This window comes from Vulpes vulpes, chromosome X (assembly GCF_048418805.1).
Source record: "Vulpes vulpes isolate BD-2025 chromosome X, VulVul3, whole genome shotgun sequence".
In the NCBI taxonomy this organism is placed as follows: Eukaryota; Metazoa; Chordata; class Mammalia; order Carnivora; family Canidae; genus Vulpes; species Vulpes vulpes.
Window position 1 is genome coordinate 56,639,454 of NC_132796.1, and position 26,862 is coordinate 56,666,315.

Consider the following 26,862-nt stretch of genomic DNA (forward strand, 5'->3'; position numbering starts at 1 on the left):
TTTTTTAATTTTTTATTTATTTTATGATAGTCACAGAGAGAACGAGAGAGGCAGAGACATAGGCAGAGGGAGAAGCAGGCTCCATGCACCGGGAGCCCGACGTGGGATTCGATCCCAGGTCTCCAGGATCGCGCCCTGGGCCAAAGGCAGGCGCTAAACCACTGCGCCACCCAGGGATCCCTGACTTTCTTTTTATGTCCATCAGTATGATAGATGTTTCTCCATCTCCTTACTTTCTATCTGCAGGTGTCTTTAGGTCTAAAATGAGTCTCTTGTCGGCAGAATATAAATGGGTCCTGTTTTTTTAAAATCCATTCTGATACCCTGTATGTTTTGATTGGAGAATTTAGTTCATTTACATGCAGAGTGATTATTGAAAGAAACACATTTAGGGCCATTGTGTTTCCTGTAGAGTTGGTGTTTCTGGTCATGGTCTCTGTTCCTTTCTAGTCTTCATTGCTTTTGGGTTTTTTTTTCCATTCATAGATTCCTCAGGATGCCTGGGTGGCACAGTTGAATAAGTGTCCTACTACTGCTTTCAGCTCAGGTCATGATATCAGGGTTATAAGATCAAGCCCTGCATTGGGCTCTGTGCTCTGTGTCTGCTTGGAATTCTCTCTCTGTCTTTCCCCTCATTCCCCTCTCAAATAAATAAATAAAATCTAAAAAAAAGAGAGTCCCCCCAAAAATTTCTTCCAAGGATGGCTTAGTGGTCATAAACTCTAGTTTTGGTTTGTCTGAGGAACTCTATCTTTCCTTCTATTCTGAATGACAGCCTTGCTGGATATTGTTCACATTAAGCATGTTGAATATTTCCTACCACTGTCTTCTGGTCTGCCATGTTTTTGTAGACATATCTGCTGTAAACCTGATCTGTCTTCCCTTGTAGGTTAAGGACTTTTTTCCCCTTGCTGCTTTCAGAATTCTTTCTTTGTCTGTGTATTTTGTGAATTTGACTATAATATGCCTTAGTGATAGTTGGGTTTTGTTAAATATAATGGGAATTCTCTGTTCTTCTTAGATTTTTTTAAAAGATTTTTTAAAAATTTACTTATTAGAGACAGAGACGGGGGGGGGGGGCGCAGAGGGAGAAGCAGGCTCCACTCAGGGAGCCCGACGTGGGACTCGATCCCAAGTCTCCAGGATCACACCCTGGGCTGAAGGAGACGCTAAACCACTAAGCCACCGGGGCTGCCCCTCTTCTTAGATTTTGATGTCTGTGTCCTTCCCCAGACTAGGGAAATTTTCAGCTATAATTTGTTCAAATAAACCTTCTGCTCCCTTTTCTCTCTCTTCACCTTATGGGACTTGTATGATACAAATGCTATTCTTGTAATAGGTCGACTAAGTTCCCTAAGTCTACCTTTGTGATCCATTACCTCTTCCCTCCTTTTTATCAGCTTCATTATTTTCCATAATTTTATCTTCTTTTTTTTTAAACTTTTTTTTAATTTTATTTATTTATTCATAGACACAGAGAGAGAGAGACAGAGACACAGACAGAGGGAGAAGCAGGCTCCATGCAGGGAGCCCGATGTGGGACTCGACCCCGGGTCTCCAGGATCACACCCCAGGCTGCAGGTGGCGCCAAACCGCTGTGCCACTGGGGCTGCCCAATTTTATCTTCTTTTTAAAAAATATTTTATTTATTTATTTGAGAGAGAGAGATAGTGAAAGAGAACATGAGTAGAGGGAAGAGGGAAAAGCAGGTTCTCTGCTCAGGAGGGAGCCTGACATGGGGTTCAATCCCTGGACCTTGGGATCATGACCTGAGCCAAAGGCAGATGCTTAGCTGACTGAGCCACCCAGGTGCCCCACATAATTTTATCTTCTGTATCACTGATTTATTTATTTATTTATTTATTCATTCATTCATTCATTCATTCATTCATGATAGACAGAGAGGGGGGTGGTGCAGAGACACAGGCAGAGGGAGAAGCAGGCTCCATGCCGGGAGCCTGACGCAGGACTCGATCCTGGGCCTCCAGGATCATGCCCTGGGCCAAAGGCAGGCACCAAACTGCTGAGCCACCCAGGGATCCCCCCACTTCTCTCTTTCATCCATCCTCACTTTTATGTCCTCCATTTGGGTTTGCATTTGCTTATAGAATTTTCAATTTTGGTCGGACTAGAATCTCTGCAGTAAGGGTTTCTCCAGTGTATTTTATTCTTTTTCAAGTCCAGATTGTATCCTTGTAATCTTTCTTTTAAATTTTAGTTCAGACATTTTCCTTGTATCTGTATTGATTAAAGCCCTGACGATAAGTTCTAATTACTGTTCTTTCTTTTGGGGTGAATTTCTTCATCTCATCATTTTGTCTAGAAAACAAAAGAAGATACAAAATGAAACAAAAAACAACAGAAAATAAACTAGTTGGGTTGCCTGGGTGGCTCAGCGGTTTAACACCTGCCTTCAGCCCAGAGTATGATCCTGGAGTCCCTGGATGAGTCCCACATCAGGCTTCCTGCATGGAGCCTGCTTCTCCCTCTGCCTGCATCTCTGCCTCTATTTCTGTGTCTCTCATAAATAAACAAAATATTTTTTACAAAATTAAAAATAAAAGGAATTTTCAAAATAAGGAAATAAATGAAAAAATAAAAAAGAAAGAATAAATGTAAAAAGGACACTAGATCCCATTTCTTATAGAGCTGAAGCTTTGTAGCAATCTGTGACTTGGTGGGAGTGAGCTGTTTGTGCTGGTCTTTTCCAGGAAGAGCCTGCTGGGCTGATTCTCAGACTCTCCTTTCAAGTGGAAGTGTGGCTTCAGGGTGCAAGGGTGAGTGGATTGTGTAAGAGGCTCCATCCTCTGCTAGGTGGCACTCTTTTGATCCCTGAGAGGTTTCAACTCTGATGGGAGGGATGAATATGCCAGCACCCTGCTTTCTATCCCAAGCGGACAGTTCCTGCCACGTTATTTTTCAGTGAGTTCTCACAGGAGAGCATTCAGTCACCCCTCTTGTGTCCCTGGTTTCTGTCGTGAACCCTGCATTCACCCTGCCTGTGTCCAAGGATTTTTATCTCAGGCATGCAAATTAGTTTCAAAATTCCAAATTTTGGGGATTCCCATGGCATGGACCTGCACTGTTCCTCTGATGGAGGATCTTGCCGCCCTTTTGCTGTTTGCCAGCCAGTCCCAGGAAGCAGTTGAACAACCACACAGCAGTACACAGTTTATGGCAAAACATAGCAGAAAGCCAAGACCCGCTGCTCTCAGCTGGCTTTCCTCCTTCTCTGCCTGGAAACAGTGCAGCACATTGGCACCACCTGTTCTTGTAACCCAGGGAATCCTCAGACCCTGCTGTCACTCCTGGGATTCTGCCCCCTTTTGCCACCTGAACACCTTTAAGCTAGGGATGTCCCCCACTGTAGCAGACTCCTAACTTAAAGTTCAAATTGTGTGCTCCTCTGCTTATACTACTTTGCAGTGGCCTCCATAAGCAGGCTCCCTCCCCGCTCTCGTACCCACAGCTCTATCACCCCCAAGTCAATTCTCTCTGCACTTCCTACCTTCCAAAAGGTGGTCGCTTTTGTACTTGTTGATTTGCAGGTTTGTTCTCTCAGACCTTTGATTTCTTGGGTGTTTAGAATGATTTGATATCTAGCTGTGTTCAAGGGACAAGCTTAGGGTCATCCACTATCTTAACTCCTCCAGCCATTTATTCATAATACTATCGTAATGTGCATTTACATTTGACAGAACTAGTGAGCTAGTCACTATTAGGGAATTGTATCTTCCTTTCTTCTGCTTAGCTATTGGGACTTGAACCTATTATGTATGATACTATAGCAAAATGATAATACTGATACCTCAGTATTTTTTATATTACCAAAACATTGGTATTTTATAAAAATCTGAGATTAAATTGTCACAGTCATCTATCTACATGTTATTCTCAATGTTACCCCCAAAAAAGGGCCAGAAAGAAGGATTAAGAATTCTTTGTACTTCTGGCTTGAATCTTTCCAAATGGAATGATTAAGAAAGTATCAGGGCACCTGGGTGGTACAGTCCTTAAGGTTCTGCCTCTAGGTTTTGGCTCAGGTCGTGATCTCAGGATCTCAGGATGATGCTATCAAGCTGTGCATCTGGGCTCCGTGCTCAGCAGGGAGTCTGCTTAAGACTCTTCTCCCTCTCCTTCTGCCCCTTCCCCCTTGCACATGCGCTCTAATAAATAAATAAAAAGAAAGAAAATCTCAAAAGAAAAGAGGTCAGCCTTGTGAGAATGAATTTTACATCTGGTGGGGAAAAGCAGGGAGGAGAGAGGAGAAAAATCTAACCATGGAGAAAGAGAATAAGTTGGGTTTTCAGGAGTCCTGGAATTGGTCCTAGAAACCTCCCTCCCTCTTTTTCCTTTTCTCCTCAGATTTCCCTACTCTCCTCTCTTTCTGTTTCCCTAAAGTTTCCCCAACTCAGTTCTAAGAAGACTCCATGAGAATCTGATAGAGACCCAAATTATTTGCAAGGGAAATACAAGTGACTAATAAATGTAAGAAAAGATGTTCAGAGTTACAAATAACCTGGGAATAGACAATTAAAATGAGATATGTTGAAAGAATTTTAAAACAAGAAAAGGGATGAAGGTGGTAATATTTTTAAAGTGTGCATTTTGTTCATTTAGTAGTTTTCAAGTACCATGTAACTCCTTGGGCATGACTCAGGATGTGAAAGACTCTGACTTCAGATTTTAAGTACTAAAGTAATACTAGCAAGAATATTTTGGCATTTCAGTACCATAAAAATCTATCTTGTGGACTAATCATCCTTTAAAATTTCGATTTCTGGGGACCCCTGGGTGACTCAGCATTTTAGCGCCTGCCTTAGGCCCAGGGTGTGGTCCTGGAGTCCCGGGATGGAGTCCCACATCGGGCTCCCTGCATGGAGCCTGCTTCTCCCTCTGCCTGTGTCTCTGCCTATCTCTCTCTCTCTCTCTCTCTCTCTCTCTCTCTCATGAATAAATAAAATCTTTCAAAAAATAAAATAAAATTTCTATTTCTGTCACAGAAACCTCTCCCTTTGCCTCCCACCCCAACCCCAAGAAAGTAATGAAACCTTTCTCTAGAACCATAACACATATTCTCCTACCAGCACATAGGATTGCATTTGTTTATATGTTTATTTCCACCACAAAGTGTAAAGAACTCAAGAACAAAGATCTTTTTTTCTTTATTCCATCTGAAAATTTACTGAGCATGTACTATGCAGGCATCTTAGAAAATGAGCATACAAAGATGAATAAGACAATAATCTTGTTCTCAAGGAAATTACAGATTATGGGAGAAAACTGATAATTACAAGATAGAATAACAGAGATCAGCATGCACTAAGTAAAAGACGAAGGGTAAAGAACCCAAAGTGGGAGGTCAGGAAAACTTCCCAGAAATTATGTTTGAGCTGTGTTTGAGGGGGAAAAACATTTCATTAATTTTAACTGAAGGTCACAAAAAGAACTTCAGACCTGAAGTTCTCTACCTGCAACTGCTGGCTGCAGAGCCATGGCCAGGCATCATAAATTGGCATCATAAGTTTTTTCCAGCTGTAAGTCAATATTAGCATACAGTTATTGATTTCATTCTTGCTTCTACCTGGTCATTTGAATCAAGATCTGATATTAACATACTGGTTTCAAGTATATCCTTTCTAAAAAATTTCAATGTATATTAAACAACTTGCAGCTATAATGGCCTCTAGAAACATTTCAGGGCTTCTTCAGAAGTCTGATTACAAAACATCCTACACTTCAACGGATTTAATTCAATACCAAACCCGAATATCATAAATGATATTTAAATTTCAATTCAAATTTAAATATATTTTTAATATTTTGTGCCTAAAACAGTGGTGCTAGAAGAACACTGAAGTAACTAATCCAATACACTCACATTAAGGAGATAGGTCCTGAGAGAACCTATTTCAAGTGACTTGCCTATGGTCATATAGCTAGACAGAAAGACTAAAAGCTGTTTAAAAGCCAGATCTCGCTACTTCCTGTCCAGTGTTCCCATTCTATGTTTGGAAATGTACTATTGTCCAGTCTCACATAACTTGAAAATCTGAGTAACTGTTTCAAATCAATTATTTAGTACAAAAAGGTAATTACCTAGTCACAATGTTCACTGACAGGTACAGAACTAGACCAATCATTGAAGACAGCTATTCATCTACTTATCTTGGCTGTTTTGACTAACCTAATAGGCAACAACATTAATGAAAGATAACATGGAATCCTGGAAGAATGTATCTCAATTTAGAAATACTTAAGGAAATTGGCCTATCAAGTTTACTGTCTTTAGGACAGTACGAAACTTTTTTAAAAGATTTTATTTATTCATGAGAGACAGAGAGAAGCAGAGACATAGGCAGAGGGAGAAGCAGGCTCCCTGCAGCAAGCTTGATGTGGGACTCGATCCCCAGACCTGGGATCATGCCCTGGGCTGAAGGCAGATGCTCAACCGCTGAGCTACCCAGGCATCCCAGGACAGTAAGAAACTTAATTATAACCTCAAAATGAAATAACCTAGGCGCACCTGGGTGGCTCAGTCTGTTAAGTGACCAACCATCGGGCTCCGCATTTAGGGGAATCTGCTTGAGATTCTCTCTCCCTCTGCTCCACCCCCTGCTCATGCGCTCTCTCTTAAATAAATGTTTTTTAAAAAAATGAAATAACCTAATATTACAATCCTAATTTAGTGTTTTAAATTCACCCCTCTTTACATGTTAATAAATAAACTTAAGAATTTAGATTGTAAAATTTTATTGATATGGTCAAAAAGCAAACAGCCAGACACTTGATTATCTTTGCTACTACAATGTGTAATTTTGAAAAGTATTTTTACAATGCATAACAAATATCTAAAACATTACTAGAAAAGTAAATTAAGAGTCTACTTAAGGCACTTCAGATGAAAGTGAATTTCAAAATTTCCACAAAAGTAACTCTAAGTTTAGTAAATCTGCTTTCTACAGATTTTAGCCAGAATGCAATTCTTCTCCTTGCATAAGAAAAATGTGCTCTTAAGGGAGAAAAAGCAAATACAAAAAAGTGTCATTCTTTCAATGCTCATGGCACATATCTAAAGCTATACAGATTACATGGCAGTAGTATTACCCTGGTCAGTCTGTACAAATCAGGGCATCTTCATACAAATCTCATAAGAATCACAGCATAAATTTATTTGGCCTGAGACAATTGCAAGAACAGCAGATAAGGAATCCAGAATCACACAATGTATAGGGAAGTATTTGACAAAAGTGGATCCACTAAAGAGTAAAAGGTCAAGTATATGCCCTGACCCAACAAATACTGGAACAAAAGCAAAAAACCCATGTAAAACATTTCTTCTTAGGCAATTCATCTTTTCTGCAAATCTCTATTATACAAGACTTCTAGACCACATAGGGGAGTTATTAGATGGTGAATAGTAGGCAAAATATCACTTTAATGTAATACTTCTTTGATTTCTTTAAAATTTTTTCACAACCGTAATTATCATATTTTTATAATAGTGAAATTTCAGGATACTTTTCATAACTATGGGGGAGGTTATGGCTAGATCTAATGATAACCATCAACTTTCATTCTTCACAGATATTTTGTTAGCATCTATGGTTATTTCCACTGACAGAAAAAAAGACAAAACTCAAAACCTCTTCAAATGTTTACTGTTTCTCCACTTAAAGTGAAAGAATGAAGGCTAAAATAATAGCAAAAACATAACTTTCAGGAAACAATTTACTTTCTATTCATAGGCAACAACTCAGTATATCAGGATATGCTTTTCCAAACCTAGTCCTTTTCCTAAATACAAGGGTTAATGAAATATGCTTAACTAGATGAACCTATTTTTTTGATGAGGTACAAATGAAGTAAGTGACAATCTCTAATTTGTAGATACACTTTAGAACATTTTGAAGTTACACTGATTTTAGCACTAAGCTACGTTTTTAATAGAGGCCTACCTTAAATAAACTAAGGAGACAGAATGAACCTGAAATCTTTCCAAATAAAAGTAGTTAACACCACACTCATGCAAAAATCATAATCCTGTACTTAGACTTTTTTTTTCTGTACTTAGACTTTTTAATGTCTACAGTTACCAAGAAGCATAGCCAACACTGTATTTCAGTAGGAAACATGAAGGGGGGGGACTGGCTAGTCTTCTTTTCTACAGGCTAGAAGTATCAGAAGATCACAAAGCACATACAGTTTCTCTGTCCAAAAGGAAAGATGTACAAAGTATACACATCCATGCAAAGATGGAACAGCTAAGAATGCATCCTGATGCATTCATTTGTAATAGGCATATGTAGGAACACCTGGTCAGGACTTTTTTTTCCTCTATCTTTGGATAAGATAATATAAAATCAAGTGGCAAATAGTTAACTAAAGCAGTTTTGAACCCTGTTCTAATTAAAATGTAGTTATAAAATTTTTATAATGTACTTAATTCTACTAAATTAAATGTTACATAAAGTTCATCAGGAAGGGAAGGTTAAGAGAACTGTATCCAAATACTTCATGATTTTGACAAGAAATTGCTTGTTAAGGCACTACAAATCTTCTTTGGTTAAATGATTAACTATTTAAATCACTTGAAAAAAAGAGGTAATACAAAATACACAAATTGAATTCTTCTTTTCAAACACACATACATTTTTCAATTTCCATTACTCCAGTGTCTACATATCTCTAGGATCCTCCTTAACTCATCAGAAAGCTGAAACAAAAATATTAAAGAATCTATTAGTTTCTGAACAAACAAAAGGCTTTATTTCTAATAAATATCTTGATTTTAGACAAAAGAGCATTTGGGTGCACATTTAATAAACTGCGTATTAATAACAAAAAGTGAGAAACACCAAGATATTAAGATAATCTTATGAGAGAAGGAACTAGACATTAACTTGTTAAAATATCTCATGAAGAGATACTGATTAATAATTGGATCAACCATGGTGATAAAATAAACAACAGAAATCCCAGCAAGATTACCCTTGTATCCAGGTTGTATTATATCTATAGAGGAGAAGTTATTTTAAAATATACACACATAGAAGAATAAATCAAGAATCAAAAGTTCTGATAGGTTTTGTTCTTACAATTAAGTTACATTTGCCAGCTCAAGGGTCCATCAACTGACAAATGGGTAAAGAAGATATGGCATATATACACAGAATATTACTCAGCCATAAAAAGAATGAAATCTTGCCATTTGCAATGACATGGATGAGCCAGAGAGTATTATGCTAAGTGAAATAAGTCAGTTGGAGAAAGACAGATACTATATGATTTCATTCATATGTGGAATTTAAGGAATAAAACAAGCAAAAGGAAAAAAGAGAGGCAAACCAAGAAACAGACTCTTAACTATAGAGAACAAACTGAGGGTTACCAGAATGGAGGTGAGGGAGGGGAGATAGCTTAAATAGGTGATGGGTATTAAATAATACACTTTTGATGGGCATCAGGTATTGTAAGGAAGTGTTGAATCACTATATTGTACACCTGAAATTAATATTACACTATATATTAACTAACTGGAATTTAAATAAAACATTGAAATAAAATTAATTTTGCAAGAAAAATGCTAAAGAAGATTAATTTATATTGTTCATTTATCAAAAGACATGCAGCAATGTCAAAATGAATCAATCAGGGAGTTGTTCAAAATTGTCCACTAAGGGGGCGCCTGCATGGCTTAGTTGGTTAAACACCTGACTCTTGCTTTTGTTCAGGTCATCATCTCAGGATTGTGAGATTCAGCCCTAAGTCAGGCCCTGCACTGGGCATGGAACCTGCTTGAGATTCTCCCTCTACCTCTGCCCCTCCCCTGGTACACATGCTTGATCTCTCTCTAAATAAGTAGATTTTAAAAATTATCTATTAAAAACATGTTAAAGGTAATATGAAGAATGAATTCTCTCAAAAGTATCACTTGATATACTTTATCTTTATTGTTCATAATCCTTTATACAACAGGACATTGTTATATTAAAAGAACATGAATTATGGTACCTGGCACTCAGATTTTAAAACTCACAACATCCCCCATTATGTAGGTACCTTTCTTGTGGCTATTAACAGAATAAAATAAAGAATTTATGATCAGGAGAGTAATTTCTTTCCTGAGCCTTAGAGATCTCTATGAAGATCCAATTAGATCTTCTTAAACAATCTTTCTTTTTTTTTTTAATTTTTATTTATTTATGATAGTCACAGAGAGATAGAGAAGCAGAGACACAGGCAGAGGGAGAAGCAGGCTCCATGCACCGGGAGCCCGACGTGGGATTCGATCCCGGGTCTCCAGGATTGCGCCCTGGGCCAAAGGCAGGCGCCAAACCGCTGCACCACCCAGGGATCCCTTAAACAATCTTTCTTATACTCTCTATAAACTGGGTTCTAATCAAATGTTCTGTTTATGCTCTAAAGAGCCCTGAAAAGTTGAGGTGTGAGTAATTTTAAAATACATTCAAAATCATTTGCTCAAGAGAAAGTAGAGTATGCAAAGTATAAAATATTCTAATCATTAAGTGTTTTTTAGATTTCTAGATTAAATTAGATGATGTAAGAATGACCCTCAAAGATGTTCCTGAGAAATCACATACTATTGTTCAATATATAATATTTATCTTGAGTTAATTTTTACATGCAACATACCTAAGTTAAAACCTATGTCTGCTTTAGAAGCTAGGATACTTTGGAGGTAAAGCAAAAAGAGCAACATCAACTCTAATCATTGTCACTATATAAATGTAAAATAATCATACCTATATGGATATCCATGATATTTAGATCTGAAAATAGAGAGCATCCAACTGAAGAATAATACAACAAGTGCAATACCAGCCACACACATTACTGTAGAAAAACAAAAGAAGTGTAAAACGAGCATGTTAAGTATAATAAAGAACTAGGGCGTAAATTTTAGTCTACACTTCCAAGAATGAAAAGCAAAGGACATAATTTAGTGGTAAACCTCAATGTTCCAAAAAATTTTCATGACCATTCTTTTTTTTTTTTAAGATTTTATTTATTCATGAAAGACAGAGAGAGAGGCAGAGAAACAGGCAGAGGGAGAAGCAGACTCCATGCTGGGAACCCGATGTGGGACTCGATCCCAGGACTCCAGGATCACACTCTGGGTGGAAGGCAGGCGCTAAATCGCTAAGCCACCCAGGTGTCCCATTCATGCCCATTCTTATATCTTCAGGAATCTGTCTTTCCATTTAATTTGATCCATTACAATATAATAGAATAGTTCCGTTTATACACTTGTGCAATTTAATTGCATGAAATAATAAATTCCTGGGGTGCCTGGGTAGCTCAGTGGATGAGCATCTGCCTTTGACTCAGGTAATGATCCTGGGGTCTTGGAATCAAGTCCTGCATCGGGCTCCCTGCTCAGCTGGAAGCCTGCTTCTCCCTCTGCCTGTCACTCTCCCTGTTTGTGCTGTGAAATAAATAAAATCTTTTAATAAATGAAATAAAAAATTCCTTTAAAGCCATTGCAGTGAAGAATTTAGTGTGAGAGATGTGCCTTGGTGACTCAGTTAAACATTCAACTCTTGATTTCAGCACAGGTCATGATCTCAGGGTTGTGAGACTGAACCTCGAGTCAGCCTCCATGCTCAGCAGTCTGCTTTTCTCCCTCTCTCCCAACTCATGTGAGCACTCGCCTGGTCTCTAATAAATAAATAAATCTTTAAACAAGAATTTAATGTTAGAAAGTTTTACTACTGACAGTAAATCACTCACTTATTAAATTTCTTCGGAAGTCTTAAAAGTGGCCTTATTGTATTGACTTAAAGACATCTGACAATATCACTGTGACAGCCTCAGTTGAAAGTATTTATCGGTAACTACAATGCCTATATAAGGAATTCATTCAACATGGATCCCTCATTTGAATAATGAGGAGGAAAATACCATGAATCCTAGTCCTAAATTCAGAGCTCTTTCCATTAATCTCATGTGCTGTGATTTAGCATAGCAATTAATACTCTTAACTCTAGGGGCAATCCTGGGTGGCTCAGCGGTTTAGCGCCGCCTTCAGTCCAGGTTGTGATCCTGGAGACAGGGGATCGAGTCCCATGTCAGGCTTCCTGCATGGGGCCTGCTTCTCTCTCTGCCTGTGTCTCTGCCTCACTCTCTCTGTGTCTCTCATGAATAAATAGGTGAAATCTTAAAAAAAAACAAACTTAACTCTGGATGCTGACCCCACAGTGCTCAAGTGTGATTCCCATAACTAGAGGCTCTTTGAGTCTTAAGACTAAGACTGGCTAAGAAGCATAAAGGTGGGGATGTGGGAAAGCATGTGTGCTACAACAGTGGAAGTTCTAGGGAAACATACTTATTGGCTGACACTAAAAACAACTCTTAGTCTTGTTATACTTAGGCACAATTCTTTTTCCTTTTAAAATTTTCACATCATATGATTAGGGGTTAAAATGTAAATTTTAAATATATATTCTTTCTGAGTATTAACACATGACCATTGTGTTAGAAGTCTTTATTATCAGGGGTCCCTGGGTGGCTCAGCAGTTGACCACCTGCCTTCGGCCCAGGGTGTGATCCTGGAGTCCCGGGATCAAGTCCCATATCAGGCTCCCTGCATGGGGCCTGCTTCTCCCTCTGCCTGTGTCTCTGCCTCTCTCTGTGTGTGTCTCTTATGAATAAATAAATACAATGTTAAAAAAAGAAGTCTTTATTATCTAATACGCACACACACACCCCTCTGTGTGTGTGTGTGTGTATATATATATATATATATATATATATATATATATATATATGTATTCTATGTTTTTCACATAATATATCTAAAAGTATTTAGGGCAGTTTCTAGTACATAATAAATGTTAAGTAATTATTACTATTTGTGATTATTAGGTTAGAATCTTAGGAGTAGATCAAATTGTGATTATTTTAATATATGTCACCAAAATGTCTTATAATTTAAATTCACGCTACCAGTGTAGTATCCAAAGGGGCTTTTCCCAATAATGAATACTGAAATAGGCAAGTTTTTAAAAGTTAGGCAATGAAAAGATGTTGACTAGATTAAAAAATTGATATACTACTTCTATTTTTACAATATGTAAAAATTCATTTCAGTTCAGCAAAATAAGAATATCCCAAATTTGAAATCCAGTGCCATCATATTTTTTCAAAGGAAAAAGTATATATACTATATTTAGCTAGGTTAATTTGATGACATTTACCTTTTTAGCCATAAAAGAAAAACTCTGATTTAAACATATTTTAACATATATATAAATATATTTTTTAAGATTTTATTTATTTATTCATAGACACAGAGAGAGAGAGAGGCAGAGACACAGGCAGAGGGAGAAGCAGGCTCCATGCGCAGGGAGCCCGATGTGGGACCGATCCCGGGTCTCCAGGATCACACCCCAGGCTGCAGGTGGTGCTAAACCGCTGCGCCACCGGGGCTGCCCCTATATATAAATATTTAAAATAAATATATAGAGTCCATCCAAACCAACAGAAAAAGTGCTAAGAATAATAGATAAACGACAAAAGACAAAAAGACTTGTTATGGAAGGGAAAACACAAACTGCTTGATAAATGTCTAAAAAAAAATTCAACTTCATTAATAACCAAAGAAGCACCAAAAAAATGGAGCATTTTCCCTTATCTGATTAGGAGATATGTACACACATTTTTAATGAGCTTAGCTAGTCATGACAAAATTACTGTAAAATGAGCATTCTTTTTTTTTTTGAGCATTCTTTTTTTAAGATTTTATATATTTATTCATGAGAGAGACACAGAGAGAGAGGCAGAGACATAGGCAGAGAGAGAGAAGCAGGCTCCACACAGGGAGCCCAATGCGGGACTTGATCCCGGGACTCTAGGACCACGCCCTGGGCCGAAGGCAGGCACTAAACCGCTAAGCCATCCAGGAATCCCCTCCTTTTTAAAAAATAAATATTTATTTATTCATGAGAGACACAGAGACACGGGTAGAGAAAGAAGGCTCCATGCAGGGAGCCCAATGTGGGACTCGATCCCAGGACTCCAGGATCAGGCCCTGCGCCAAAGGCAGACGCTCAACCACTGAGCCACCCAGGCATCCCTCTTTTTTTCTTTTAAACAAGAATTCTTAAATATCACTAGTAGGAATCTAAACTATCATAACATCTGGGGAAACAATTTGGCATCATCAGTTTAAAACATCAAGGGGATTACAAATACGAATATAGAGGACTTTACAGTGATTCTACTTCTAGAAATCTACCTTGGGGAATTAATTGAAATGAGAATAAAGCTTAATATACTATGGAAGTCCCTAAGGAAATATTTATTATAATGGAAGTTAGGGGAAAAACCTAAATGTATAGCAGAATCAGAACGGTTAAGTAAATTACAATACAAAGTACAACTTTTAAATTATGTGTAGGGAAATATTTATCAGTGAATTACTTAACTCCAGCTACAAGGGGGGGGGGTACAAGATTCAAAATCTTATTTTATTTTTTTAAGATTTTATTTATTTATTCATGATAGAGAGAGAGAGAGAAAGAGAGAGAGAGAGACGGGGAGGGGGTGGGGAGAGGGAAAGGCAGAGACACAGGCAGAGGGAGAAGCAGGCTCCATGCCGTGAGCCCGATGCGGGACTCGATCCGGCGACTCCAGGACGGCGCCCTGGGCCAAAGGCAGGTGCCAAACCGCTGAGCCACCCAGGGATCCCCTTATTTTATTTTTTAAAGATTTTATTTATTTATTCATGAGAGACATTGGCAGAGGGAGAAGCAGGCTCCCTGTGGGGAACCTGATGTGGGACTTGATCTCAGGACCCCAGGATCACGCCCTTAGCCAAAGGCAGACGCTCAACAATCAAGCCACCCAGATGCCCCAGATTCAAAATCTTATAAACAGCTTTACATTTGTTTTTGTAAATGTGAGAAACTCTATTAAAACATTAAAATTTTTACTTCTCGGCAGCCCGGGTGGCTCAGCGGTTTAGTGCCGCCTTCAGCCTAGAGCATGATCCTGGAGACCCCGGATCGAGTCCCATGTCGGGCTCCCTGCATGCAGCCTGCTTCTCCCTCTGCCTATGCCTATGCTTTTCTCTCTCTCTCTCTCTCTCTCTCTCTCTCTCTCTCATGAATAAATAAAATCTTAAAAAATATATTAAAAAATAATAAAATAAAATTTTTACTTCTCAATGATGGAATAATGGGCAACTCTCCCCCTAAATGTTTCATGTTGACTTCCCCCCACATTTTTTACAATAAGTATATATTATTCTTAACATAATAAAGAATATAAAATAACATTTTTAAGAATATGAAATAACTAAGGTGGGGAAATGATTAAGAGGACATTCTTTTTTTCTGTATTAAAGGCAGAACTGTTATATAACATTGTCAACTATACTTCAATAAAAAATTAAAATTAAATAAAAAATAAATGTTGAATTGTTACATTTCGGCATAACTTACTTTTTCGCTTTCCAATGTCCATGTCAGATGTAGCAGCTTCACATAACAGCACCATCCCTAAAGTAACCCCACCATCTTAGAAAAATTGTTTAAGGAGAAATGCACACAGACATAAAAGACATAGCACTTTAATATTCCTATTCTTTCATTTAGAAAATTACAATGAATATATAAATCTTCAACTTTCAATTATAAGAAAACTATTACTAAAATAAAGAATCCTTATGAATGCATTAAATGTCACTGGATTGCTCTTTAAAACAATTTTATGTTATGTGAATTTTACTTTAATAAAAAATGGGTGATTAAAAAAATAAAATAGGGAATCTTGTATCTATACAGCATTACAATTATTTACTATGAAGGTATAATAAAATATATTAAGATTGGAAAATTACTTCATTTATACAAACGAAAATCAGTATTTTTTTTTTTTTAATTTTTATTTATTTATGATAGTCACACAGAGAGAGAACGAGAGAGAGGCAGAGACACAGGCAGAGGGAGGCAGGCTCCATGCAGCGGGAGCCCGACGTGGGATTCGATCCTGGGTCTCCAGGATTGCGCCCTGGGCCAAAGGCAGGCGCCAAACTGCTGCGCCACCCAGGGATCCCGAAAATCAGTATTTTAAACAAATGTCCCACTATAATTTACAGATGAAATGAGTTCTCCTGACATGTACTTTGAAATAACCTTCTTGGACATTCTTTCAACTATTGCTCCAGCCTTGTATATACTTTATTTTATTTTGTTTTAAGTAGGTTCCATGTCCAGCATGGAACCCAATGTGGGGCTTGAACTCATAACCCTGAGATCAAGACCTGAGCGGAAATCAAGAGTTGGACACTTAACCAACTCCATCATCCAGGTGCCCTAATAAATTTTAAAACATCCTTTTTGAATATTCAACCACCCTCCATAATACACTTGAAATGTGCACCATTTGGAAAGAACAGCAACTAATTTTTATTTTAAAAATAGCTTTTCAAAAAAAAGTAACTTTTCAAAAATTCTCCAAAATGTCAACAATCAACCTCTAAAGCACAAATTACTACTAAACTACCTAAGTTTGTCCTATTCTAATAAAAAAAGAGAATCCTATTATGTCATTCCCTCACTTTTATTCACCTTAATATGGGAACTACATAAATACAAAATAGGGCAGCCCGGGTGGCTCAGTGGTTTAGTGCAGCCTTCAGCCCAGGGCCTGATCCTGGAGACCTGGGATCGAGTCCCACGTCGGGCTCCCTGCATGGAGCCTGCTTCTCTCTCTGCCTGTGTCTCTGCCTCTCTCCCTGTGTCTCTTATGAATAAATAAATAAAATCTTTTTAAAAAATACAAAACATACCTGCTCATGCAAATAAGTTAAACATGGCATGGTTGAATGCTAAAATAAGCAGAGTTGAATTTTAAAGTAATATAATGTGTTCTAGTAGAAAAGAGATTCACGCTGCAGTTTAGTAAATACAAACAGCAGTTAAAAATGCCCAAATCAATTCTGCATACACTCATGCACATTGTAGGCTACTTCATGTGAGTATGATTAAAGAGAAAGGGAAAAAATAGGTATTCAGATAAGGCCTGAATTTATAATTGGCTGTATAGCTTGTCTATTTATCCCTTCACTACCATCTTGCACTCTCTTGTCAATAGCCGTTTTTTTAGGGATGGTGCCCATTCATCATGCCTTTAGTTGCTTAGACAAGTTGTCTTCTCCAATGATTATTTTTTCTTACTGAGGTTCTTTATATCCAGATACATGTAAAGATTGATCATTTCTATAGGCTTTTGTTACAGGGTATTTTTTTTAAGATTTTATTTATTCATAAGAGACAGACAGAGAGAGAGAGAGAGGCAGAGACAAAGGCAGAGGGAGAAGCAGGCTCCCATTAGGGAGCCTGATGTAAAACTCAATCCCAGGACCCCAGGATCACAACCTGAGCTGAAGGCAGACACCTAACCGACTGAGCCACCCAGGTGCTCCATATACGTTTTCTTAGAATGAGCTTTCTATCCTGCAATATACCACCAATGTCTTTGTGTGTTCTCAGTTAACAAGAGCTGTGATTTACTAGCATATGCATTGTTTCATTTTATTTTTAAAATATTTTATTTATTTATTTGAGAGAAGAGAAAGAGTGGGGGCGGGCAGTGGGAGAAGGAGAAGAGGACCTCAGGCAGACTCCGTGCTGGGCATGGAGCCCGACACAGGGCTCAATATCAGGACCCTGAGATCATAACCTCAGCCAAAGGCAATAGTTGGACCCTTAATTGACTGAGCCATCCAGGCGCCCACTTACTGACTCTTTAAACTTTTACTGACACTATTACCTGGCAGGCGCTATTAGCTGTTGGAATTTAAAAGCTGTACAAAAGACAGACACTTCCTTGGACAAATTTACAATCTAGTGAAGGATATCAGTAATGAAATAAATAATAAATACCTAATCATGATTAAATGTTACTATGGGAGAACTGAATAGAAACTAGAGTAAGTAGTATTCTATTACATATAAGAACTAGCTATTAAAAGAGCTAGTAGAATTAAAGTGTATTTAATAAGATGAAAGCAAAGATAATTGCATAAAATGAGGCATAATTCCAAAATTGTGGGAAAATGTTTCAATTATGTACTTTATTATTGTCCAAAGTAATTTAAACAACGACCTAAAATTTCTTTGCCTACTGAATTAGTTTTAAAAAATGAGAATACATAATGATAGATAGATTTGTTGGAGCTATCAGTGCACATATTTTGACAGCAATCCTCCTTCCTTCTTTTTTTTTTTAAGCAAAAACCTTTTGGAAAACAGTTTGGACAAAACAAGAAAAACTGACAGATTTGTACACTTTGCTTCAAACCTTACTTCTGGGAATTTGAAGATATGCCAAATTACTTTTATATCCAAGTAAACATTCTTTGCAACATTCAACAATAAAATAATAATTGAATTATGATATACCCATTCTATAAATATTAAGAATGATCACTATTTTTCCTTTTCCTTGCCTTTATTTTATTTACCTGTAATTCTCATGCAACTTTTGTAACTATAAAGGCCATACAACTACATAGAAAATGCTTATGAGGGGGTATCTGGGCGGATCAGTCAGTAAAGTGTCTGCCTTTAGCTCAGGTCATAATCTCAGGGTCCGGGGATCAAGCCCTGAGTAAGGTTTCCTCTTCCACTGCCCCTCCCTCAGCTTGTGCTCACTCTCTCTCAAATAAATAAAATATTTAAAAAAGAAAAAGAAAATGCCTATATTAATAAACCAAACTGCATACTAAGTATGTCTATAACTACAAACAAAGGAACACCCCTCCAAAACAACTAAGCAAATGGAAGTGAATATGCAAAAATAAACCTAGATTTTAATATTAGGGTTTTAGATCATGAGTGAAAATTTTCTAATCTGCTGTTTTATTTTTTTAACTTAAATATATTTAATGTATAATTCCATTTGTGTAAAGTTAAAAAATAAGTAAAACTAATTCATATCGTTAGCCATCAGGAAAGTAGTTACCTTTGGGTAGGAAGTTAGCAATCAGGAGGGAGTCATGAGATTGGGGATGCTTTGGGATATGAGTAAAGTTTTATTTCATCAACTGAGTGCTGGTTACAGAGTTGTGTTCACTTTCTCTTTTCTTTTTTTTAAAGATTTTATTTATTTATTCATGAGAGACAGAGAGAGAGAGAGAGAGAGAGAGAGAGAGGCAGAGACACAGGCAGAGGGAGAAGCAGGCTCCATGCAGGGAGCCCGACGTGGGACTCGATCCTGGGTCTCCAGGATCAGGCCCTGGGCTGAAAGTGGTGCTAAACTGCTGAGCCACCCAGGCTGCCCAAGTATACAGTATTTAAGGCAGTGTCTTATAACTTGTAAATCTCTATTTATCCCAATACTATAAGCTCCTTAGACAAATCATGCATTCACAGAATCTAGCAAAATAATTGCTCAGAAAGTATTACGCAAGCCTTCCTAACCACTAAGAAGAAAGCAAAAACAAAATAAGGGAAAAAATATCACCCTAAAAAAAAAATCCCCATTTTGCATATGATTGACCAAACTTACAAGAAAAGCTGTATTTCCAAAAATAAACTATTGGGACTTTATCAAGATAAAAAGCTTTTGCACAGCAAAAGAAACAATCAACAAAATTAAAAGGCAATCTACAAGGGTGGCTGGGTGGCTCAGTTTGTTAAGTGTCCAACTCCTGATTTTGGCTCAGGTCATAATCTCTGTGTCGTGGGATCAAGTCCCACATCAGGCTTCGTACTTAGCAGTGAGTTGCTTCTCTTTCTCTCTCTCCCTCCCTCACTCATGCTCTCTCTCTAAAAACTAAATAAATCTTTTCAAAAAGGGGCACTTTATGGAGTGGGAGAAGATACTTGCAAATGACATATCTAATAAAGGGTTAGTATCCAAAATATATAAAGAATTTATAAAACACAACATCCAAAATCAAACAATCCAGTTAAAAAATGGGCAGAAGACACAAATAGATATTTTTCCAAAGAAGACCTACAGATGGCCAGCAGACACATGAAAATATGCTCAACATCACTCATAGGGAAATGCACATCAAAACTACAATGAAATAGGGATGCCTGGATGGCTCAGCAGTTGAGTGTCTGTCTTTGGCTTGGGTCATGATCCCGGGGTCCTGGGATCAAGTCCCACATCAGGCTCACTGAGGGGAGCCTGCTTCTCCCTCTGCCTGTGTCTCTGCCTCTCTGTGTGTCTCTCATGAATAAATAAATAAATTAATTAAAAAACCCCTACAATGAAATATAACACCTTACACCAGTCAGAATGGCTAACATTAACAACACAAGAAACAACAGGTGTTGGTGAAAGGGAATGGAGATATGGAGAAAAGGGAACCCTTCTACACTGTTGGTGAGAGTGCAAATTGGTGCAGCCACTCTGGAAAATAGTATGGAGGTTCCTGAAAAAGCTATAAATATAACTACCCTATGATGCAGCAATTGCACTACTAGGTATTTACCCAAAGGATAAAAAAAAATATTGATTTGAAGGGATACATGTGCCCCAATATTTATAGCAGCATTATCAACAATAGCCAAACTGTGGAAAGAACCTAAATGTTCATTGACTAATGGATGGATATAGAAGTAGCTTATACATATAATGGAATATTATCCAGTTATTAAAAAAATGAAATCTTCCATTTGCAACGATGTGGATGGACCTAGAGAGTATTATGCCAAGCAAAATAAATCATCATCCAGAGAAAGACAAATATCGTATCATTTCACTCATATATGGAATTTAAGAAACAAAAGAAATGAAAATGGGGGGGGGGGAAGAGAGGTAAACCAAGAAGCAGGCTCTTAACTATAGAGAACAAACCGATGGTTACCAGAAGGGAGGTGGATGGGGGGGGGGGTGAAATAGGTGATGGGTATTAAGGAGAGCACTTGTGATGAGCACCGGGTGTTGAATATAAGTGTTGAATCACTAAATTCTACACATGAAACTAAATTTACACTGTATGTTAACTGGAATCTAAATTAACACTTGGAAAGGACAGAAATGCTGTATTTCAATAGGCTTGTTATCTGTTCCAAATGTATGTGAAATCTTAAATAATGTTTAACCTTTAGACAGAAGGAAAAAGTAAGAATATTCCAATTTCTTAAACTTCTTATATAATTATACTTAAAAATTTAGGACAAAACTTAGGAGAGAATTTTGGCAGTCCTACAGTGTTAAGGAGACCATGATTAAGGTTCAGGTTCTACCAGAAAGAATGACAAGGTTCATACAGTGGCTCTCAGTTGAAAGCCATGGATGGGGAGGATGGAGAAAATAGGAGAAAAACAATACTGAAGAGACAGTAACCAAACATTTTCCAAAATGAATTAAGAGTACTGACCCACAGATTTAGGAAATTCTGCCACCCAGAAAATAGAAGCAATACAAATAAAAATATTAGGAAAAAAGTCTTAAAATCCATCGGAGAATAAAAGATACACTGCCTTCAAAGAACAATAAGAATTAAATCTGATTTTTCCCAGAAACTATGGAAGTAAAAGACAATGAAATAACAATTCCAAAGTGCTTAAAGAAATCTAGAAATCTATACATGGTAAAATATTCTTAAAAATGAAGGAGAAATACAAGTTTTTTTGGAAAAAATAGGACAAAGCTACAGAACAATAAACCACAGATAACTTATTGTTTTATAATTGTATCTGCTCTTTTGCTACATTGTTCAATTTGAAACCATTGAGACCATTTCCAGACACTGAAAAATTTCCAAGTTATAACAGTTAATACACCAAACAATAAATAAGCTTTTTCAACTTAAATTTTGAAATAATTTGAAATGAATAAGATGGAGAAAGACAAATTTGTATGATCTCTCTTATATGTGGAATCTGAAAACAAATTTCACAGACACACACACACACACACACACACACACACACACACACTCATACATACAGATAACAGATGGGTTGTTGCCAGAGCAGAGCAGTATGGGAGAAGTGGATGAACTTTTTGTTAGTTTAAATAAGCTATTCTGAATAAGAAATAAATTTTAGGATTTGAAAGAACATATGGTTGAATATTTTTCTTCCAGTTTAACTTCTCATTATAGGGAATAGTTATTTATTATTAGATAAATAATAATAAACAGCTTGGGCTACAACTAATTCCAATATGTCAATGTTAGTACCCCTTGGCGAGAAGTACAATTCTAGAAATCTAGAAATGTTACATTTGTTTAACTTGTTGGTTTGTTTTACAGAATCACTGCTTATATATTTGGGAGAGGAGAGAGAAACTGTGTTCAGTAATACTATGAAATTTAGACTCTTCCTTATCTGATGTTACTGTTAACTATCCTTGCAGCTTACAGAGGCATCAATTTTCAAATGTGAGAAAGTAACAATCAGCCCTGCCATTCAAGAGAATGGGACAACACATAAAAAGCAGCTACAAATTTTACAGGAAATAATATTTCTACTTAGGACATGCTGCAGCGGTAAAATGTCAAAATAACTCCTGTCTTTGAGTAACTACTGTTTTCTTATTCAATAATGAGTAAGATGTCTAAAATTGTAGACTGATTCAAATTATATTACTAAGAAGGAAACAATCCATTCTTGCCTGGAGGATCTAAGTCATTCAACATGCAAGTACAATTTCTAAATAGTCCTGATTTACAACTAAAGTACAGAGCTTCATATAAAGTTTGTGAAGACAAAATCCCATTTTCATTTGAATTTTGTATAGTTTTGAAGAAACAGAACCCTGTGTCCACTTCAGTCCAGACCCAATGCTGATCCCTTTTCACTTAGCCTGGTTTTTCTTTAAGTTTATCAAACCATTGCTTCATTTACATTTTACCTAAGCTTCACCCTTCCTCCAAATTTTATAATAACTCTATCTTTCCGTAGGTAAGATGTCCCATGGTTCTTCGGTGTGCAGTCTTCCTTGTAGAAATGATCAATAAACCTGGCTTTATTAGACTGCAGGTTTGTCTCTGGTGGTGTTCAGCTGATTATACTAAGATAGATGACACAGAAATATGATTCTAAAGATACTACAACTTGCATTAATAAGAGAGCAGCCTCAATCACTGTAGAGAAAATATGAGAATGTGGGAAAACAGATAAATTAAAATGCAGCACTAAGGACTTATTACAAAAAGAGGATACTAAACAGAAGAACAATGTGTGTTTCAGCTACAAACTGGGCTTGACTGCTTCCATGGATATAATTCTGGAGGGAAGAAAAAAGACAAAACTGAATCTTTAAATACATATTAACTTTTGGTATTCAAAAATTTGAATTTGAATGAAATTTTGAATTTCATTCAAAATCCTAAAATGGGCTATTTTCAAGCCCTAGTAAATTATTAATTAACCTGAAATATATAGACATTGGGTCTGTGGCATTCATCAATAAATAAAATGGGCAAAATAAACACTCCTTGTGTCATTTATTATTCATCTTTTCATTGTATTTATACTATGTTTTCAACAACAGAATATAATGAGAAACCTAGTATTTCAGTGTACAAGTATAATAATGTAAAGTCCATGAAGACAAAGATTTTTCTTGTTTATCACCATAATAATACTTAGCCCAGTGCCTAGGAACAGTAGATGCTCAAGTACTTGAGCAATTATTCTATTTAGTTCAAGGCAGACTTTCATTCTTAGCCAGCTTAGTCAAAAGGACTCACCAAATGTGAGTCTTTAGGTAAGGAACCTTCCACTTTTAAGAGCACATTTCAGTAAGTGAAGCTCATTATCCAAGAGAGATTGAAAAGTCAAAACTAAACCTAGTTCCTTTATATCTTGGCAATGGTGTCACAAAATAATAATTATTAAGGTTAACTTTGGAATATAATAGAAAGAAATTCTAGACTTTCCTTACCACATATCCTGTGTGGGGATTTTTATGAGCATATGGTGGTCCTCTTATATGGTTCCACATTTGACCAGATGTCATAGCAAGCACAAAGCACTAGGACACAAAAAATAAGGAAATACTTATATGACATGGTTCAGCCACTCTTATACTGATTAGACTAACAAGTTTATGAAAAGTACGTCTGTTCAAGTAATACATGAACAAAATTTTTTTCAGATGAATAATTTTTTATTAAGGTTTATATTTCACAACAATCAGTAGTATTTACTCTGAAAGGAAAACCCTATTTTAAAATTACAAATAAACTGACAGATGTTTAAAAATTAAAAACTGAAAAGCCATTAAGAAGATTATTCTCAAAAGAACTGCCTATTTTCTTAGGGGTGACATTCTATCATTTAGGTTGAACCAAAATGGAGTACAACAAGTTCCTCCAAACTCTGGCCATCCTAATAAAATAATGGAGGAAACAAACTGATTTTAAGGCATGAAATAAAAACATAGGGCAGCCCCAGTGGCTCAGCGGTTTAGCGTCGCCTTCAGCCGGGGTGTGATTCTGGAGACCCAAGATCAAGTCCCACATCAGGCTCCCTGCATGGAGCCTGCTTCTCCCTCTGCCTGTGTCTCTGCCTTTCTCTCTATCTCTCTCTTTCTCTCTCTCTCTCTCTCTCGTGTGTGCCTCTCATGAATAAATAAATAAAATCTTAAAAAAAAGAAATAAAAACATATAAAATCCCTTCTTACAGGTAAGAAATAAAACAAAATGTTACCTAACAGTACAATATTGTATGCAAATTATTTATTCATTCATTCATTCATTCATGAGACACAGAGCAAGAGAGAGGCAGAGACATAGGCAGAGTGAGAAGCAGGCTCTATGCAGGGAGCATGACGCGGGACCCCATCCCAGGACTCCAGGATCACACCCTGGGCCGAAGGCAGGCGCCAAACCTCTGAGCCACCCAGGCCCTTGGTGGTTTATTTTCTGAGCTTGTTATCTTTCTAGATATATTACATTCAAAGTATTTAAAAATCATTGTTTTTTTTTTACTACTTATCTAAATACAGAATTATTTAAATTATCATAGTTCTTTAAATAATTTATTATCTCCTAAATAGTTTACTGTATCAGTATTTGAAACACTTTTGTCTTGCTTTACACAAGGCAGTATTCCTGAGAAATGTGTAAATTTTATTGAAAAAAATCAAATATAGGGATGCTGTTATTTAAAATATATCTTAGAGGAAGGGGCAAGAGGGTGGAAGAGTAGGGTCTCCAAGTCACCTGTCCTCAACAAATTACCTAGAAAACCTTCCAATCACCCTGAAAATCTACGAATTTGGCCTGAGATTTAAAGAGAGACCAGCTGGAACGCTACAGAGAGAAGAGTTCGCGCTTCCATCAAGGTAGGAAGACGGGGAAAAAGAAATAAAGAAACAAAAGGCCTCCAAGGGGGAGGGGCCCCGTGAGGAGCCGGTCTGAGGCCGGGGCGAGTGTCCCCAGGACAGGAGAGCCCCGTCCCGGAGAAGCAGGAACTGCACCAACCTTCCCTGCGGAAAGGCCTCCCAGGGAATTGGAGCAGGATCCCCAGAAAGGCGGGGATGCCCTCGGGCTCCCTGGGACAGTAACAGAGGAACTGCACCCCGGGGAGATGCGCCGAGCTCCCTAAGGGCTGCAGCGCTCGGCGGGACCCGGAGTAGCTCAGAGGGGCTTGGGCTGCGGCTCCGCAGAGGGGGCTGCGGGGCTCTGGGAGCAGCTCAGCGGCGGCGACTCGGGCAGAGGAAGAAGCTCCGCGCGGAGGGGGCGGCGCGGCTCCGGGAACATTTCGGCGGCGGCTCCGCGAAGGGGGCTGCGGGGCGGGAGCGCGAATCCAACAGCGCAGGCTCCGGAGCACAGGGCGCTGGGACACAGCCCAGGATCCGGCCTCCCCCGGGACAGGCAGAGGCCGGGAGGGCCGAGGACAGCAAGGACGCTCCTGCCTGGAACTGAGCAGATCAGCGGCCCCGCCCCGGAGCCCCAGGCCCTGCAGACGGAGAGCCCCGGAGTTACTGCGGGAGCTGACTCCAGGGTCCCAGAGCTGCCTCCGCCACTGGGGCTTCCTCCCAGGGCCTGACGAGACGAACAACCACCACTGAGCCCTGCACCAGGCAGGGGCAGAGCAGCTCCCCCAAGTGCTCACACCTGAGAATCAGCACAGCAGGCCCCTCCCCCAGAAGACCAGCGAGACGGACCAGTTCCAGGGGAAGTCAAGGGACTTAAAGTATACAGAATCGGAAGATTCTCCCCCGTGGTTTTTTGGTTTTTTGGTTTTTGTTTTTTTGTTTTGTTTTGTTTTGTGCTTTTTTTTCTTTCTTTCTTCTTGATTTCTGATTGCTTCCCCCACCCCCCCCTTTTTGTTCTCCTTTCTTTCTTTTACTTGCTCTTTTTCTTCTCTTTTTCCTTTTTTTTTTTCTTCTTTCCCTTTTCTATTTTTCTCTTTTCTTTCCTTCTCTCTCTTTTTCTCCTTTTCCCAATACAACTTGTTTTTGGCCACTCTGCACTGAGCAAAATGACTAGAAGGAAAACCTCACCTCAAAAAAAGAATCAGAAACAGCCCTCTCTCCCACAGAGTTACAAAATATGGATTACAATTCAATGTCAGAAAGCCAATTCAGAAGCACTATTATACAGCTACTGTGGGCTCTAGAAAAAACCATAAAGGACTCAAGAGACTTCATGACTGCAGAATTTAGATCCAATCAGGCAGAAATTAAAAATCAATTAAATGAGATGCAATCCAAGCTAGAAGTCCTAACGACGAGGGTTAACGAGGGGGAAGAACGAGTGAGTGACATAGAAGACAAGTTGATGGCAAAGAGGGAAACTGAGGAAAAAAGAGACAGGCAATTAAAAGACCATGAGGATAGATTAAGGGAAATAAATGACAGCCTGAGGAAGAAAAACCTACGTTTAATTGGGGTTCCCGAGGGTGCCGAAAGGGA

The 26,862-nt window shown here is 38.0% G+C and overlaps 1 protein-coding gene across 3 annotated transcripts in view; it reads right to left on the bottom strand.

Moving 5' to 3' along the window:
* Positions 1-2,287: 2,287 nt before the first annotated feature.
* Positions 2,288-26,862, bottom strand: part of MAGT1 (magnesium transporter 1) — a 72,306-nt gene continuing 47,731 nt past the window's right edge. The window contains exons 6-10 of one of the 3 annotated variants that reach the window (XM_025985018.2): positions 23,884-23,973; positions 23,160-23,223; positions 15,468-15,542; positions 10,767-10,857; positions 6,737-8,716 (exon numbers count right to left, since the gene is read on the bottom strand). In XM_025985018.2, coding sequence (XP_025840803.1) covers positions 8,701-8,716; positions 10,767-10,857; positions 15,468-15,542; positions 23,160-23,223; positions 23,884-23,973 — 336 coding nt within the window. In that variant the 3' untranslated portion in view covers positions 6,737-8,700. Of the gene's footprint in view, positions 2,320-6,736; positions 8,717-10,766; positions 10,858-15,467; positions 15,543-23,159; positions 23,224-23,883; positions 23,974-26,862 lie in introns of those variants that run through there. The other 2 variants (XM_072743521.1, XM_025985019.2) reach the window with 2 other exon arrangements.